At 46.5% G+C, this 18,517-nt stretch overlaps 1 protein-coding gene across 2 annotated transcripts in view; it reads left to right on the top strand.

The window, feature by feature from the left end:
• Positions 1 to 18,517, top strand: part of UTP4 (UTP4 small subunit processome component) — a 392,106-nt gene that overhangs the window by 243,830 nt on the left and 129,759 nt on the right. For both annotated transcript variants that reach the window (XM_069635538.1, XM_069635537.1), the window contains one exon: positions 3,375 to 3,531. In XM_069635538.1, coding sequence (XP_069491639.1) covers positions 3,375 to 3,531 — 157 coding nt within the window. The remainder of the gene's footprint in view (positions 1 to 3,374; positions 3,532 to 18,517) is intronic.

The following is an 18,517-nucleotide window of genomic DNA, read 5'->3' as shown; positions in this document are numbered from 1 at the left end:
TCAGCGTGGTAAGAAAGGTCTGGCTTCCCAAATTTTAACTCTGGTGATGTATCGACACCCCTGGACGTCTGTAGATTCTCAGAAAATGATTTATTCCAGACGTCTCTGAAATTAATACATCTGGTACATTTGGAGTGCCAAATTCTATGCCAAAAGGTGGAGTATTCACCAACGGCTCATGGTCCTCCTATATTGATGTTAAAGACTTAAAAAAAAAAAAGTTTTAATTGGTGGAGGCTTCAACATTTTCGACAGTCGTCAAAAACGACTTTGAAGTTCACAATGCCATTGTTTTAGTTGTTGAAGAGTTCGGCACAGGCGTTGACGGCCCCCGCACCGATGGCATTGATGAAATGGAGCCAGTTTTTTTTTAAGTTGTCGACTTCTTCTTTGAAGGACTGGATTCTCGGCTTGTCGAAGCCCTCGAGAATTTCTCATGAGATCGAGGCCTTGATTGCTCTCGGCTAGAATCAGGCTTATGTCTCAAACTCGAAGATTCACAGGGTTTAGCCTTCAACTTCCCTTTGTCTTTATGCAGAGACGACAGGGGCATGGTGTCTCCTTCTCTTTTGAGGGGTTTGGGCCGCCTTCTCCAAAACTTTAATAATTTCTCTCCGAAATGCATCCCATTTGGTCGAGCATACCATTCTCTCAGGGGAGGAATTGCTTGGGGTTGAAGGAGATCTGTGACGTCGTTTCTTTGCCTTCTTAGACCAAGAGTGACGTGATTGACTTCTCGATCGAGATCTTCCCTTGTAGCTCTTCCGTCTAGGAGATACTCTGAACTCGTCAGACTTACTTTTCTTTGAAATATTCGAAGGGAATTTTTAGGGAGTCCTACCCACCGCCAATTTACCTTTACGCTCCTTTAGAGCTTGGTCAGTCATCGCCTGACTGGAATTACATTCCGACATGAATGTTCTGTGCAGAGACACCAGACATACGCACTGGGGGTCGGTGATCGACATTTTAGCCGCACAATCCTGACACTTCTTTAAACCTGTCTTGGGCATCGATGGAGCCGACGATGACATTCAAATTTGAATCCGGTTGAGTCCAAGTATTCAGTGAAGAACCAAAGTGCACCATAATTCTACGTAGCAAAAGCTGCGTCCGAAAAACAGAACTGAAGACAACGGGTGATGCTCGGCTACATATACTGAAGTCGACCATTGAACTGAGTCCCTCGAGGGGCGTCGATGTAACCGGTGCACAGCACCCTCTTTCGAATATATTTTCTGAAGCTGGGATGGAAGTATCAAAAGATGAAGACTATGTGGGAGGACATCATTCGAAGTATGGTTTTATGAATCCCTTAGTTGGACTTTAGAAAAACTGTCCTAACAGTGGGACCAACTAGCCGTAAAACGACCTGCAGAGCGAGCCATCCCCCAATGTGCTCTGACCTTCCAGGGCTGCAAACCGCCGACTCAAGGGGACATCTGAACCAATTGCAGTGCATTGGCTTCCCATGAACAAATTCTCCCAGAACCTTGAGCTCCAGTTGGACCACCAGAGACAAGGTACCCCCCAAGAGTCTTCTTACCAGAGTGCAGAATCGAGGTGGATCGACCAGGCTGTAACTGTTCACTTTTGTTTGTAAAAAGACGCTAAAACTGCAGACAGACGTGGAAGTAAAATGAATTCCTTGCTGAGGGTCCTTTCTCGCGACTGCTGCTGTGACATCCCTTCCAGAGTCCCTCCTTTCGTCACCACAACCAAGTAACAGGAGACTGGATTCACCGCTGCTGCACAGGAAAGAATCCAGCTGCATCTTCAATGCTCCTAAGGTACTGTGTGACTTAAGTAGTACTTGCCTCAAGCCAAATTGTCATTCCTGTACCATTGGAGTGCTGTATCCAGAGTTTGGATGTTCACCCATACCCATTGACCAGCCCTAACGGCTTGTGCACCTATAGGGAGTCCTTTCCATGGCCCCTATTGACTTTTTTATTGCACTAAAGCATTCTACTTGAAAGTAATTATAGTATCTATCTTTTCCTTTTCTACCGCTGAACATGATTTTGCACCCTTCCTCAACTGACTTTGAAGAACTTGGACTGCTAATTAGAATCATTGAAATAACCAATTTTCCTTACAACAGAACATTGTCCGAGTGTCTTTCCAAAGTGAATTGATTTACCCTTGAACTGTGTTCATTACTGCTGCAAGCCACTACTATTGAAGCAGTCACCTGAAAGTGTTGCTTATGTTTTCTATTTGTTGATTAGTCTAAATATTTAGAATGTACTTACCTTTGCCTTATGTATATAAAGTAAATGTATATTTTACTATAGCTACAAGTGTGTGAGTTCATTGTACTCATCTACAGCTCACATCCTCGTCATAAGATAACCCTGGCTGCTCTGCCATTCTACCAAACCTTTGGGTAGTACAGACTTGTACTACGAGTTGGGGCCTGTATACCAAGGAATAGTTTTATAGAGTCTCGCCTGCTGGTAGACTTTAAAATTCCCCTAACACTGGGAACGCGTGTAAGTCCCCATTTTTTAAAGTCCATAGTAAAGCCGAGGCCTTTACCTGCCTCAAAGTCAGCTAAAAAGAAAGGGTGTCCCATATGTCTATGGGTGAAAAGCAGTACAAAGAATACCTTTCCTAACACCGGAAAACAAGGGCATACAGTTCATGGGTACCTGCGTAAAATAGAGGTAGTATGACTTGAATAATCTTATCGACGCATACAATTACTTTGGAGATAAACAACTTGTAATACTCAAACTAGTTGATGGCATAATTTGCATAGCATGTGCTTCTAAACAGATCCAAGCTCCAGAAAGGATATTACTGGATAAGTAGTTTGTGCCATTCCACTTGTCTAATTGTACACTGCCTGCTTTGTAATTTAATAAAACAACCATTTCCTCTAAGCCTACCTGTGGAATTCCTATTGCATAAACAAGGCAGACTCCCCTTCTATCATCGTTTTTTATAGTGTTGAAGTCCAGCTTAAATTGTGACTTCCTCACAAGACATGAATGGATGCTTCAGGAGTATTGTAACATTTCTTGATCCGATTTAGCAATTTTTGTAATTTGTCATTGCTGGCATTATTAAAGCATTCTGTTGATAACCCGCCTCTCAGTGTTGCAATGTTTATACTTATTTGTGTCAGTCTGTGATAAAATTGCAAGTGCTAACGAATGAAGGTTTATAATGTTTTGCGGGGATTGCGTGGTACTAGTCTTTTAATATGCATGACTGTGCTTGAAAGTGGCACGGCGGACTTGTGCCATTTACTGTGGATTAGTCTTTTAGAACAAAGTTTGCCTTTATATTTATGTGGTTATTTACCCCTTGTGGCACCTTTACACATGGGCTGTTTTTGAAGTTTTGTTTCATTTTCTGCAAGCCAGGTTCCCAAAGTTCCAAAGCAGCATCAAACCGTGCACCAGATCTTGTTCTCTGCGTGTTCAACTAAACTGTTTTTTGCTACGGAGGGTGGTGAAGTGCACATGCTGAAACTATCTGAAACAGGATGCAAGCTGATGTATACTTTCACCCCTAATTCAGGTAAGAAGTGTGAATGGCACCAACATTGTAATGTTTGGGTTTGCTTTCCACCTTCCCTGCCCTGATGACTTATTATTTCTATTTCCTGTGGTTAAAATTGATTTCCAAAGTCCACCCTTTGGGTGGATTTTGGGCAGCCAATCTGTTAAAGTGAACAAGAGAAACAATGATTTTTAGCGAAACCCAATTCAGATGGGTAGCAGAATGACAAGGCTTAGACTTGGGAGGGATGTGAGAGTGGTATAGGGCTGCAGTGAGTCAACACAGAGCACCTAGATACACTTGTGTACAGGCACGTTATAAAGGCCATATCATATCGGCACAATAATTACAGTTGGACGGGTAAGTAAATAATTATCCAATGATTTATTAAGCCTTTAAAATACACACTAAAAAATTCAAACTCTAGGTTAGTATCTGTTGGACATATTTTTGATTTTATGCCAAATCTCCACCTGCAAGTCCCCTAGCACATTTTGCTGGACTTGTGGATTTATTTTCTGTGTCCCAAGGCAGGCCAAAACCTTCTAGACCTGCAAGTCGAGTAACTTAGATTATCTACTCGACCTTAGAGCAATGCATTCGCCCCACAAGCTGGATGGCCATTTACTTTTTAATGAAAAAACGGTGCACACCTGGAAAAAGATTACTGCTCTGTCCACATACATTTTCATAACAGTGAGAACTAATACAGCTTAGATTTTTTTATCAAGATGGGGAGCAGGTGCAAGTGGATCTAGGTCACCTGGCCTAAGCCCCGCCCACCTGGTGCCTTCCTTCACCATCACTGTCTTGTGGCCAATGCTGGATTTGACTTTTATGGACTTCATTCATTCACGGTGCGTTACTCTTTCTCAACTCTCATGCTGGACTTCCTTTGCATCTTGTACTCATGGTGGCCCTGAATCATGCTGTTCCCATCTCCATCTTGTATCCTGGCTTGCAACATTGTGTTACTAATCACTTCTGAAATTGTATTCGCTCTCCACTCTTGCTTCTCCACTCTTTTTGACTGCTTACTCTTTTCTCTCCTCCTTTCCCTTCTCCCCTTTCCTATCTCCTCCCCTTACATTCTTCTATGCACTTACTCTATCAGAATTGTCCCTGGACCTAATATGATAGCAACCTTGTCCGTCTCCCTCCCCACCCCTTACTTGTTCCCCCCCATCCCCCGAGCACTATCTGAAATGTGGTCAGGCCTAGTATGATAGTCGCTTGTTTTGTTCCTCCCCTCCCTTTCTGCACCCCTCTCCCTCACCTTTTTGTTTTTCTCCGGCTCTACCAGAAATCTCGTCTGGCCTAGTATGGTAGTTGCCTGTCTGTTTCCATTTCCTTCCCACTGTCCCCCTCCCTTAACTATGTCTTAGCTCTTGCACTATCTGAAATGTCATCAGGCCGAGTACGATAGTTAATTTCACATCTTTACTGTTCATGGCCTGTAAGAATGTGGTTGTATTTTCCCTTGTTCCCTCCCTTGCCTTGAAGCACTTTGAAACACATTGTGTATAGGCGCTATATAAATAAACGATCATATCATATATCAAGACGAATGAGGACATAGCCAGCAGCAAGCACATTTTTATTTTATTTTTATTTTTTTTACTGTCCTACATCCAGGCAGTGGAGGCTAGGGGCTAATTAACATAAGCAACAGGAAGTGACATCACAGACCCTGAATAGTTCAAAGTAAAATATGCATCAGTTGGCCTTTCCTAACTGAAGAAAGTGTATGTGACAAATTTGCATTTGCCTTTCAGAAAATTAGTCAACCTCCAAAAAATGAATCTAGCGAAGAGACTTTCCTGTAACGTTGCTGTAGAATGATTAATGGTGCATTTTTTTTTTTTTAAACCCGTGAATCTGTATCGAAACCTATAGGAGATGTTTTACACTTGCCGTGTGGGTAAAAATCTGGCCTGTCTACCTGACCTGAATAACATACCATAGGGGCGTGCACACCACCTATAGCTGCTCACTTGGAGTCATGAATAGTACTCACGTTACTTTAATGGGAGCAGCCTAGCTGCTATACAAATTGTAATGTTCCACTGTAGCGACCTTTCGCTACATTCGGTTCCTATCGCAACTTCGTTCTGATGCCTTTAGTGACGGGATCACCTGGGGAGGAGTAGCACTTACACCAGGTTACCTTTGTTGTGACACCAAATGAGGGCCAGGCACATTTCTTTGGACCTGGCTGTTGCCTGCGATGCTGCCCCTTTAAGGGTTGCACGCATGCAGCGGAGTGACGTTGCACTCTGCCGCGTGCAGTACAAATAATGGGGGCGTTCCCAGCCACGCAGAGCGACCGGGGAGCCTGGACCGAGCGGACGTGTCTGTGTGCAGTCTGTGGCGGGTGGGGGCTCACGAACACCTGCGAGGGCGCGGGCTGAACCACAACAGTGGCGACGAAGCAGGATTGCATCCCGGTCCGGGCGGTGACATCAGCAGTGATTGTGTTTTTGTTTTTTTTGTTTTTCTTTTGTCAATTTCACCGTCTGATAATGCCGAAGGGGAGGATGCAACCCACGTGTCGGCAGCCATCTTGTGTACCGGGCCTAGGAAGGTTGTGGCTTCATTTCTGAAGTTTAGTAGGCCATCCAAGGCCAATTTTTTGAACATTTAGCAGCGGAAGGCTGTTCCTACCACACAATGTGGTTTTGATGAGGATTTTGATCATTTTCATCGCATTTTCATTGAGTGTAAGGTGGATCCAGGGACTGCCTGCTATGTCAATGAGGTAAACAATGGGCCCACCTAGCTCAATTTTTGGGACTTCCACCCACATGGGTGTACAATTTAATAACTGCATTTGGTGGGGATTCCTCTTGGTGGTGGATGGTGATCTACATCTAGCCTGCAAGAAAGGTGGTTGGTGTGAGTTGCAGCCTTTTTGTTCTTTTACAAGGGTGCTTGTGCACTCAGTGCCATGGATGGGGGTGGACAAGCGGCGGACCAACAACCTCCTCCACAAGGTCAACCTCCGGCGCAGCCCCCTGTAGTGCCTGTTAAACGTCCACGCTGCCACTGGCTCAACCTCCAGCGCAGCCCCCTGCAATAGCTGCACAACGACCACCTTGGATAAGACCTCCCACCAATGCCGGAGTTTGATATCTCCGGTGCACCATCTAAACTGGGGCCCTGTTGGAAAATGTGGATGAACAGTCTTGAAATGTATTTCAGAGCCACGATGGAGACAAATGATGACAGCAAGGTGGCCACCTTGTTGTACTGCGCAGGGCCGGCAGTGCACGAGGTGTTCTCGTCTCTTCAACCCTGTGATGTCTCCTATGCTGCGACGAAAGACGCCCTCCATGACTACTTTCTTCCCCTTGCAAACGCGGACTATGAGAGCAAGATGATGAAACTTTATACACTTTCTATGGTAGACTGTGGAGGCTGGCGATGCCCTGTGCTATGATCAGGAACCAACTGATCCAGGGGTGCGCATCTGGTAAACTGCGCAGACGAGTCCTGAGGGAACCGGGCATTTATTTATTCACATTTGTTAAGCGCACATCAGCCCGTGGGCATCGTGGCACTAGTTACAGTGGTTACTCCTAGCTTAGTTACATTTCGAATACAGACAGGCGCAGTGGAAGTGATGCGCTCATTACATTGGAGGACATAACCAGGGTGTATACAAAAAACATAAATGGGCTCTATCATACTAGTGTAGTAATAAATTAAGTGAGCCGTGAGTGCGTGTAGAGGAGCATGGAACCTATAGTGTGTGTGCTGTCGTGTATATTAGTTGAATAGGGCAGTTTTAAGTTTTTTCGGAAGGCATGGAGAGATGTTTCTGCTCTGAGGGCGGTGGGGAGCGCGTTCCATAGCTTAGGGCCAGATGAGGGAAGCCTATTCCTCCTGCCTGGGCCCTGTTAACTAGGGGCACTGTAAGTTGGTTAGTGTATCACAGTCTGATGGGCCTTGTTGATAAGGTTCTAGATAGTGTGTCAGATAGGTATGAAGGTGCAGAGAGATTGATGCATTTTTGGGTGGTAGAGAGTAATTTGAACGTGATACGGTCTTTGACTGGGAGCCAATGAGCCGATTTTCTTGCTTGTGTAATGTATTCTCTTTTGGGTATACTAAGAGCAGCTCTAAGAGCGTTGTTTTGGGTGGTTTGGAGTCTAGCTAGGTTTTTGTTTATGTGCCGGCAAGGAGTGCATTGCAGTAGTCCAATTTAGCTCCTATAGTGGCTCTGGCGATAGAGAGGCAGTTGTCCTTGGTTAGAAACGGCTTAATGGCATTGATGAGTTTAGTACTCAGTGCAGAGGCCGAGACAATGGTGCTCACTTGTTTGTCCATGGATAGTGTGCCATCAATGTGGACTCCTAGCGTTTTGACAGAGGAGAGAACTCGGATGAGACAGTTGTCGATACAGAAGTTGAGATAGGTGGAGACTAGCTTGGCTAAGGTAGCCTTTTGACCAAGAATGAGGATTTCTGTTTTGTCCTCATTGAGGCAAAGCCCATTCGTGGCCATCCAAGCTTGGATTGTGGAGTAAATTTGCTTGAGGTTTGTAGCGTCTTGGTGATAGATCCCTGTAAGGGGAAGGAGCACTTGGGTATCAGCATAGTTTGTGTATGTGATCCCAAGTGCATCCAATTTATCAAAGAGGGGCTTTGTAAATAGATTGTACAGAGTATGGGCTGTACATGAACCGTGGGGGTCACTACAGTGTATGATAGTGGGTTCTGCATTGGCTATGTTGGAGAACACTTTCATAGCTCTGCCTACTAAGAAGGTGACACAAGTTGCAGCGTGATTGGAGAAGTGTGCAGCATGCGTGAGATGATTGGTAAGGGTGTTAAAGTCTAGTAGGGCAGTTTCAGTTCCATGACCTTTGCGGAACCCATACTGTCTCTTTCCTAGGATAGTTAGTTTCGAGGTATAGTTGAATTTGTCTGAGCGGCTTTGTCAAGTATTTTAAGAAGAAACTGGACGGTTGTTATGGGACAATAGTTGTTAGGTTGAGAGGGGTCTAGCGTTGGTTTTCTCAGGAGCGGGTGCACCCAGGCCTCTTTGAGGCTGTCTGGGACTATGCCTGTTTTGAATGCGGCGTTGATAAACGCGGTAAGGAGGGGCGCGAGATGCTCAGTGCATTCTTTGATTTTTGGGTGGGCATACATCACCCTGACATTGTGAGGATTTGAGATGTTTGAGAATGTCTATAACATCTACTTGAGAGATTTCAGTAAATGAGAAATTAGGACATTTGCTTATTGTGGGTTTGGGCTGGTTCTGTTTCTGATGACCCAGTTTAGGCAGGGCTTTGTAGTGGTCAGATATTTTGTGTTGGAGAAGATCCGTTTATAATTTTTTTTAGCATAGCGGACTGTAGGCTGGTGAACCAAGCTTGATCTTTAACGATCTCGTCAGTGCAAATGGGAGGTACGGTTAGTTCTTTAAATTATAGTAAAGTGTTTTGGGAGTTGGCAGATGCCATCTGATTGTTGTAGGCTTCCGATTTAGCATTGACTATGGCTGCTTTTGTATTTTTTGGTAATGGATTGGAAGTTAGCTCTGGTGATGTCACAAGGGTTGGCCTGCCATGTTTTTAGCGCCTGGCATTTGGAGTTGTGCTTGTTTTGTAGCTCAGTGAACCAGGAATTAGAGTGGAAGGATTTTTTCTTTATTTTTTAGTGTCGGCAGTGTTTAGTGAGTGTATTTTTTTAATAACTCAGCTAGGACGTTTGGGTCTGGTGAGAATGGTGGTGCAAGGCACGGAAGGTTAAGACGGGTACGAATGTTCACAGCCGTGAGTTTTTTAGCGCTTCTAGCTAAGGTAGCAGGTGCTGGTATAGTAGATTTGGCGCATGGTGTAGAAGGGATGGTGAATTCTAAGCAGTTGTGGCCTGTCCAAGGGAGGTAGGTATTAGATCCATTTGCTGTCACAATTATGGTCTATAACTCAGTGTAGGATTCAACCTTTTGCGTGAGTGGGAGAAGTGACTTTCTGTGAGAATCCAAGGTCGACTAAGGTCTTTGTGAAGGAAGTGGCTGCTTTGTCATTAGTCATTGAAGCCTAAATTGAGGTCGCCTAGTACTAGTGTTTTAGTAGATTTTTTGATATTATCCCCTAGGAGGTGGGTGACTTCATGCTGGAAGTCCGTAGTGCCTCCTGGTGGACGGTAGATGACATGTATTTTTTGGTGAGAGGGCTAATTTAGCTGATAGGATGTCTACATTCCCTTCTTTTTGGTGGGGTATAGGCCTCATGGCTAAGTCCTCCTTGTATATTAGTCCTACACCCCCTCCTGTTTTATCGGGCCTATCCTGTATGAGGATAGAGTAGCCTACAGGAAGTGTTAGCGTGATGGGCGGGCCGGAGGCTTAAGAATCCATGTTTCCGTGATGGCTATTATGTCTAGGTCTTGGCTAGTGATTAGATCATTCACTTCTAGCGCATGTGCATTGAGAGAGCGGACATCGAGTAGTGCGCATTTGTAAAGCCGATGCTGGTTGTTATTTTTGGTTGGATGTATGTGGCCTGTTTTTACTGAAGTGTGAAATTTAGTGGTGTTGTGGGCAGGGATTTGGTGATGTATTTTGATGCTGGTGTGGTTGCTGACTGTGGTACAGTGGACTGTCGCTTGCTCTATAGGAGGTGAGGTCCGAGATCCTAGGCAGGAGTTTCTGAATGCTGTAACAATGGGTACGGTAGCAACATTCTTCAGGTGGGTGTGAGTCCTAAATCTACGTTGTCTGGAACTATGTGAGGGTGTGTGCATGGCTATATGCCAAGTATGATGTGTTAGACTGGGTAGGTGGTTCATGGTGTCGGGGTTCCGGCTGTTGGCGTCGAAGTGGCTGGCTAACACTGGTCTGTGCGTGTTCTGAGTTTTTGAGAATAGAGCACGATGCCTAGCATGCAGATGAGGGGAGGCAGGGTGTGCATGCTGAGATAGAAGTTACACTATTATATTAGCTGTGCTGAGAGTACGCAAGCTCGTCTAATAGAGATGCAGTCTATACAAGGTGTGTGTGACAGCACTAATTAGCAATTTAGTGTTTGAATATCTAAAAAAGGGGTCAAGCACTTAGTATTGACGTTGTCATCATGCCAATGTAACTAAACATAGTGGTGTACACAGCCAACAGATAATTGAGCAGTAACAGTAATCCGGATATGCTACTGTGGTTGTGAGCAGAGTAACGGTGTTGGATACTAAAAACCAGTAGCATAAGGTAGACTTGCGAGTGGCTATGGAGCAAAAGTCCTGAGTAGAAGCATATTGAATTATTTCATGCAAAGAACGATAAATGCTGAGAAATCTAACTAGTTTGGTACAGATTTGCTAAGGTTACGATCTAGTATAGTCACAATTGAGGGCTGTGTAGTACATACTGTTAGGTAATCCACAGGCATATTTGGACACAGTATTCAATGGAACCTTAATACAGAGTACATTAACTTTTGGGGCTGCAAATAGTCATTTGAATGGTAGTGGAGGGGCGTGCATGTGGTGGTTAATACAACTCATTTTGGCAATAACATGGATTGGTATCATAGTCCAGATCATAAAATGGTAGGGTCGGTGGGGCACTTACTGGTTGCTCTGCAGCATGTCCTTGGGCAAAAAGAAGCAGGGGTTCTGGCGAGGGTGACGGGCAGTATGGGACAGGCACAGGACGGGTGCCTTTTTGTGTTCCTTCTTTGGGCCGGCTCTCGCCTCCGGTGCACCTCTATTGGATGAGGCAGGCAGCCTATCCAATCGGTTGCGGCAGACTGGCGCGGCTGGTCTTGTCAAAATTAGGCGGCGGCGGCCATCTTTGGAGTGCTGTTTTCATAGTCTGTAGCTGGTCGGGGCACGGCAAGATCTGGCAGAATTATGCTGTCAGGAATTGTGGTAATTCCGATTTTTGCAGAAATTCAAATTTAGGCTGCACACAGGAACAGCTTCGATGCAGGGTTGGGGCCGTGTCCTGGAGCTGGGGCAATGCCAGGTGGTATCCGAACTACACGTGTCCCGCAAGAAGACATCTGTGCGGTAGGCCGTGGCAGAGGAGGCAGACGCTCGGATAAATCCACGAGAGGGGGGTCAGACCCAGTCAACTCGTGCTTGAAGTGCGTTTATGATCTGCCTCACCCTGCGGAGTGCCCAGCGGCGGGAAAGACATGTGGCAGGTGTGGGGGTGCTGACCACTATGCACGAATGTGCAAAGCCACGACTCCAGTGGTAGTCCCTCGAGGCCCGTTGAGAGCGGGATTCTTCCAGCAGCAGCGTCCATCAAATGTTGCCCAGGTGGATCAAGCCGAAGATAACCCAGCTCTGGATGATGACCAGGAAGAAAATGTCTTCTTTGTCTACAGCGTGGGAGTTCTAAAAGCAAAGACAAGGAGACAGATTTGTTCACAATTCCTGAGTCCCTGTCCTGGTGGACACGGGTGCATCAGTGAACGTCGTGCCCCGAGAGCACTACAACGCCATGGAGTGTCCACCCAGCCTGACAACACCCAAGGCACGTATTTTCACTTTTGGGGGCACAGACTCAATCCCGCTGGATGGTGCATTCATTGCTGAGGTGAAACATGGTGGATCAGTAATAAGAGCCCAGTTCTATGTCACGCCGGTCAGCAGCAACACCTTGCTGAGCTGTGCAGCGGCAGAGGTGCTGGGCATTGTTACCTTCGCATATTCAATCTACGTTGAAGACATTGAAGTACGCAGCTCTCTTCGAAGGGATTGGGCGAATGTCTGGAGAGCCGGTGAAGTTGCACATCGATGAGACTGTGCAGCCCATTGCCCTCAAGCACAGACTGGTCCCATTTCACCTCAGGGACTTGGTAGACAAGGAGTTGGACAATTTGGTTAGACTGGACATAATCGAGAAAGTGGAGGGCCCGACACCATGGGTGTCCCCAATTGTTGCCCGAAAGCCAAAACAACCTGACTCTGTTTGAATCTGTGTCGACATGCGCCTACCCAACAAGGCCATTAAGAGGGAGCGACACCTGACACCCACAATTGACGACATTCTTGCAGAACACCAGGGTGCCCGTTTCTTCTCGAAGCTTGACCTCCGTGTGGATATTGTGTGCTGCACCCCAAATCCAGGTATATAACCACTTTCAGCACTCATCTGGGCTATTACCGATATAAAAGACTGAGCTTCGGGATGTCCTTAGCTGCAGAGGTGTTTAAGAACTTCTTTTGAGGGGCACTGGCTGACCTGGACGGTGTACTAAATATCAGCGATGATATCCTTGTGTTTGCCAAGTCGTAAACGGAACACCGGGCCAGGTTGGCAAAGACTTTTGAACGCCTCCAGTCGTTGGGTCTTACTCTACACCGCGAGAAGTGCGAGTTCCTGTGGACAACCAGGAATTCTTTGGGTTTGTCTTCAGGGAGGGAGGTGTGTCCCCGGACCCGCGCAACGTGAAGGACATCGTCGACACCAGGCCCCCGAGAACGTGTCGGAAGTGAGGCGCTTCCTGGGTATGGTCACATATTGTGCCGCTTTATTAAGAACTTTGCATCATGAACCAAGCCCCTCATGGCCCTTACGAAGGACATGTCGTGGTCGTGGGAGCAGGCGGCCTTCGATGACATCAAGGGAGCCCTCACGGCTGAGGTCATTATGGCGTTTTTTGACCCAGCCCTTGAGTCAGAAATTGTCGTGGACGCCGGTCTGTTTGGCTTGGGGGCTGTACTGACAGATTGGTGCAAATCAGGCGGTCTGCCCTGTTGCTTATGCCAGTAAAGCACTATCTGAGACGGAACGACGTTACTCCCAAATCGAGCGAGAGGCACTGACTGTGTTGTGGGACTGCCGCCACTTTAGACTATACGTATTGGGACGTCCATTGACTGTGGTTACAGATCGCACACCAGTGCTGCCCATTCTGGCGGGGTCATCATGCAAACCTCTGGCAAGAATAGAACGCTGGATGTTGGCCCTGTTAAGAGTATGGGGTGTCGCTGGTGTACAGGCCGTGGAGTAACAATGCTGCAGACTATCTATCAAGGCACCCCCAAGAGGACACTGGCAGGACACAGTCCGGGTGTGCGGAGGAGGCTGATGAACATGTGCAGCTTGTAGTGGAGGTGCTACACCCAATTCTGTGCTGGTAAAGGAATTGGAGCAGACATTGGTGGTGGATGACTGCTTCCGGATCCTCAAAGCAGCCATCCAACAGGACTCTTGGCGGATGGTGATGGCCTCTTGGGTTCTCGCTGCCAAGGAGTCTAAGTCGACACTGGAACAACTGTGGAAGGTACGAGGGAGTTGACCTTTGCAGAGTCTGGCCTGTTGCTGAGAGGAGACCGCATTGTCATCCCACAGAGCAGGACTCAGCAGATGATCGTGCTTGCCAATCAAGGACACCAAGGCGCAGAGGGGTGAGGGGGGGGGGGGGGGGGTTCTGTCCCTGACATACGAGCTGGACCTCCTGGATGTAGTGGCAGTGAACGGGTTGATGGTGACCGCCTCTGACGGAACTGTCAGTGACCAGGAATGCCAGCTTCTTCAGACAGCTGGGAGAATCCAGGATGGAAGTGGTGCCCAGTGGGCAAGTGGTGGAAGTACCAGACGAGGGCGTGGCCCCATGTGCCCGCCGGGATCCCTAGCCCGTGAGCTGGCGGTCGAAGGGACTCTGACCCGAGACGTTGACAGGAGGTACCCCCAGAGGACTGGGCGAGAGAAACCTGCCGCCCGTCTGACAAGCTTTGTACTGGAATAGAGACTAAGTGGGAGTCCAGAATATCTGGGGAACCAGGGTGGTGGTTATTAAAGGGGTTTCCGAGGTACGTTTGCAGTGAAGTTATTTGTATGGTAGATGGTAATCCTTTATTCATTCGTTCTGTTTATGAAAAAGGAGTAGCGTGATGCTGCCCCTGTAAGGGATGCATGCACGCGGCGGAGTGACGTTGCACTCCGCCACGTGCAGTACAAATAAAGGGGGTGTTCTAGGCCGCGCAGAGCGACCGGGAGCCTGGACCTAGCGGACGTGTCTGTGTGCAGTCTGTGGCGGGTGGAGGCTCACGGACACCCGCGAGGGCGCAGGCTGAACCATAACATTGCCTGGACTGTGGCTCGTCTTTTGAAACCACTTGGAAAGATAAAGAGGCTTTGACCACAGTCCAACACATGGCGCTCTCAAGGCACAGGCCATGACTGAGTGCAATGTGCATCCTCTAATAACTCAATGCTGTCATTATGTGCTCCCCCAGCAGGGACCCATTGCGGTCCTTGGGGCTGGAGCCATCTCCACAGACTTGGATGGCTATTTTGGGCACAAGCAGGTAGGAACTCCGACTAATATTATTTTGTTGACAAAAGGTACAAGCTGATGTTCACATAAGGTACAAGATGAAGGCAGTAAGACCTACCCCTTGGAACGTTGTCTGAGTAATCCATCCATCCATATACGATATGAGGTTACCTCCTGTCTCTAGGATGTTGCTTAATCACCCGCTGCCGTGACTTGACTGGTAGAAATACATTAAATGCTGTGTGCAGTGCTCTCCTGCCATCTAGTTGCCTTAGTGGCCTTAGTAGACCATACAATACATTTACTCAAGGGGAGGGTGGAGGGAAATATTTTCTAAAGATGCTCGCCTGCCCAGGTGAGTAGAAAATAAAGGTTAGATGACATTTCAAAAAAAAGTACTAGCCAATGCGAGCGGGCGAGGGGATTTTGCGAGGCCTGCATGGTGAGTGGGAACTTTTTCCTCCACTCACCCTTTCATTTACTCTATGGGAGTCCTGTTGATGCCTCTCCATACCTTATTTATGGTGTCATACAGTCCCCCCAACTTTTATAGGCATCTTTTGCTGCACTCTGTGCAGTGTGGCTGACTGGGCTTCCCTTTGTTTTTTCTTTTATTTTCCTTGCGAGAACTGTTCTCAATGGTAGAGGGATACTTTTTATCCTTTCTACATTTTATATTGTGAGGTCCGCACACAACACCTTATGTGGAGTGCTGAGGGTTTACACTGTATCCCCCTTTTTTACTGCTCCATATAAGAATCAATAATGCAGGTGAGTAATTTCCTTTCTATGTTAGAGTTCCAGCATACGGAGTGACGTTGTTTGGGAGAATTTTCATTTTTGGTGCTAGATTCCTCCCACCTTGGAGACCCCCAGCTCTTTTGCTGGACATTTTTATTTTTTTAACCCTAGATTGAGCAAGACCTTTTTCTCTCATGTGTTTTTACTGTTTATGGAGTCTGACAAACTGCATAAGCAGCTACTTTTTGTGTGGTACCTTCAGTGAAGTGTCTCAGAGAAATCCCTTTAGATTTCTCACAAGGTTTCAATGCCTTTTCTTGGGTGAACTACAGTTCCTAAGAATAGTAAAGTGAGATTGAATTTACTTACCTTTTCTCTTTGTAGGACCAGCACACACCATTTTATATGGAGTGCTGGGGGTAGGGGAGGTTACCTAGTAGCCCCTTATCCTACTCTGTAATGTAACATGTTACCCTCATTGCTTTAAATGGCTGGTTGCAGTGGTTTCATTTTTCCTACCATTGTGCGTTTCTACCGCATGCTGAACCCTCGGCTGCAGTACAGCACCCATGGGTGATTATTTTGTCAAAATGGACCCTGTCTTCTTTTTTGCCATTTACTTTTGTGAGGTCTTTCTTGGGTTTTACTCTGTGCGTTGAGACAGGGTTGAGCCCTGTATTCGTCTTGCCCACCCCTGGCTCCAGTGTGTCTGGAAGGACAGGATGTGAGGGAGGGTGCCGAAACTCCCCTGTCCTGATTGGCTGGCTGTCCTTTCAGGACAGCCACTCTGCTGTGTGATTGACCACCTAGGCTGTGCATGAATGGGAGAAACCTGCTTAAAAGGCAAGGATTTTGGGACTAGAGGCAAAGTCGACCACTAGGAGAAACACCCGATGAAGAAACCATGAACAAAGCTTGCTGCATCCTCCTGGACCCTTGAATTGCTGGTGAAGCCCTGCTGCTGTGCTGAAACTCCTTTTTCATTTTGACAGAAAAGCTTCAGACGGAACGACTTCTCCCCTTCAGTTAGTAGGACCAACTAACCCGAGACTAACTACACCGGACAATTTTCCCCAACTGGCTGTGCTTCGTTGCTGTAAGAACCGAATACCAGGGGTAGAGTAATCTGTAGTTCAGTGAAACGTCAGATGCAGTAATGAATCCAGCTAGAAGCTCCAGGAGTCCCCTAAGGACACTAAAGAAGCAGGCCGACCAGATCCCCTCACCAGAGTGCAGGACTCTAGGAGTGAAGGATGCCCAACCGTGAACTGAGATCCGTGGCAGTGCTGTTTGCTAAGTGCTGAAACCGTGAAGTGTCGCTGAACCGAAAAGAGCCTGTAGCTGCCGACGACCTCCCAAGTACCGCCGCAGGAGCGCTCCAGAGGTCCTCCCTCTTGTCCCCACGACTGAGGCTCAGTAACCAGGGTCTGCATCGCTGTAGCAAGACAGAATCCAGCTGGATCACTCTTCTAACCAGAGGTACTGTTTAGGGTTGGGATACTTGCCTCATTGCCTTTTTAGATGTGCTTTTCTCAGTTGGGAATTGGATTAGCTTCCTTTTAGAGTTGAAGCCAACTCTTTTCCTCACAGGCTTAACAGCTTGCGACCCCACCAGTGATTTTCTACAAACTTTAACTTTGTGCAAGACTGTTTCTGATATAAGAAGTGCCTCAGTTCCATAGACTGTGTTCCAATTGACTTTGGCTGTCCTGGCTCTCTGAAAACTCTTCTAGTCCATTGACTTTGGTATTGTTTGTCCCTCGTAGGTGGTAACTTGTTGTAGACTGTTACTGCTGGGCAAGGCTTGTTTAGATTTAATTGGAAGATTTAGTTCTCATATTTAACTGTTTAACCTTTTCCTTCCCTAAACTTTTCCTTTTTACAACCTCAGAATCTGCAAAGTATAACTAGTGATTTTATAAATGCCATTACTATCCTTGTGATTGAAGTCACCTCATGGTGTAGGAATTGTGTAAGAAGCATATCCAAAGATTATCCACTAACTTGTTCTGATTCTGAGAAGTCATTTTAAAGTAAATTTACCTTGTTACAGGAATTGCCTTTTTAAAGAATGCTTATTTAAAATTGATGTTAGTTAAATAACAATTTATAACTGAAACCTTGAGTGCAAGTGTTACTTGGCTACTTGTATTTACGGATTTCATTTTTACAGCTCTGCAGCTCACACTTACTCTTCTTGAGATAGGCCTGGCTGCTCAGTCACACTACCAACTTGTGTAGTACACATCTATACCAAAAGGTGGGTTACCTAATACCAAGCAGATACGTGTTGTGTAGTCTCAGTGTGACTGCACCAATTCTTGCCTAACAGACATTAATCAAGGTCGATAATAGCACTTGTATATTTTTCACCTTTACACATTGAGTTTGGGAATGAAGGTTTTAGAGTTAGATCAAACACACTTTAGCAACTGTAAAAATAGTCTTTTCTCCCCCTAGAGGGATGTAGGTAGTCTGTTTCCTAGCAGAAGGAAGTGTTAGACAATTTAAAACCTATATAGCAACCAGCACTGACAAAATCGATAGGGTTGAGAACAGGATCCTTTAGGGAGCCAGGATAAGTCAAGTGGATAGTTCTAGTTCTGATGCCGTTCTTCAAACAAAATGTTCACCAAACAGTAGTTTTTTAAGAATCACAGGAGCTCAAGAGGAGCCTACCTGAGGGTGCACAAGCTGCAAGGCCTGCACCAGTGAGTTGAGGTCCACTCTAGAAGGGTGAAAACAGCACTTCCCAAGTCAGGAAGCACTGATAATGGCACAAGGTAGTTACGCCCCAACCCCCACTGTACCTTAAAGATGAAGAGGTTCCAGCTGGCTTCCTTCCTGATGCAGTGATGCAGACCGTGATTCCTGCTCCTTGGTCATGGTGACGAAAAGGGGGGCCTTTGGCAGGCGTCTGTGGCATCACTCGGGAGAGGGACTCAACAGTAACGGATTGCACTCACTTCAGCTGCTCTTAGTGGTTTTGGTGCCTTTCTCAGCTGTAAGGAGGAACACATATCC

This window comes from Ambystoma mexicanum, chromosome 1q, assembly GCF_040938575.1.
Source record: "Ambystoma mexicanum isolate Mex_15411 chromosome 1q, UKY_AmexF1_1, whole genome shotgun sequence".
Lineage (NCBI taxonomy): Eukaryota > Metazoa > Chordata > Amphibia > Caudata > Ambystomatidae > Ambystoma > Ambystoma mexicanum.
The sequence above is the reverse complement of the archived record's forward strand: the minus strand, read 5'-3'. Positions and strand labels throughout refer to the sequence as shown.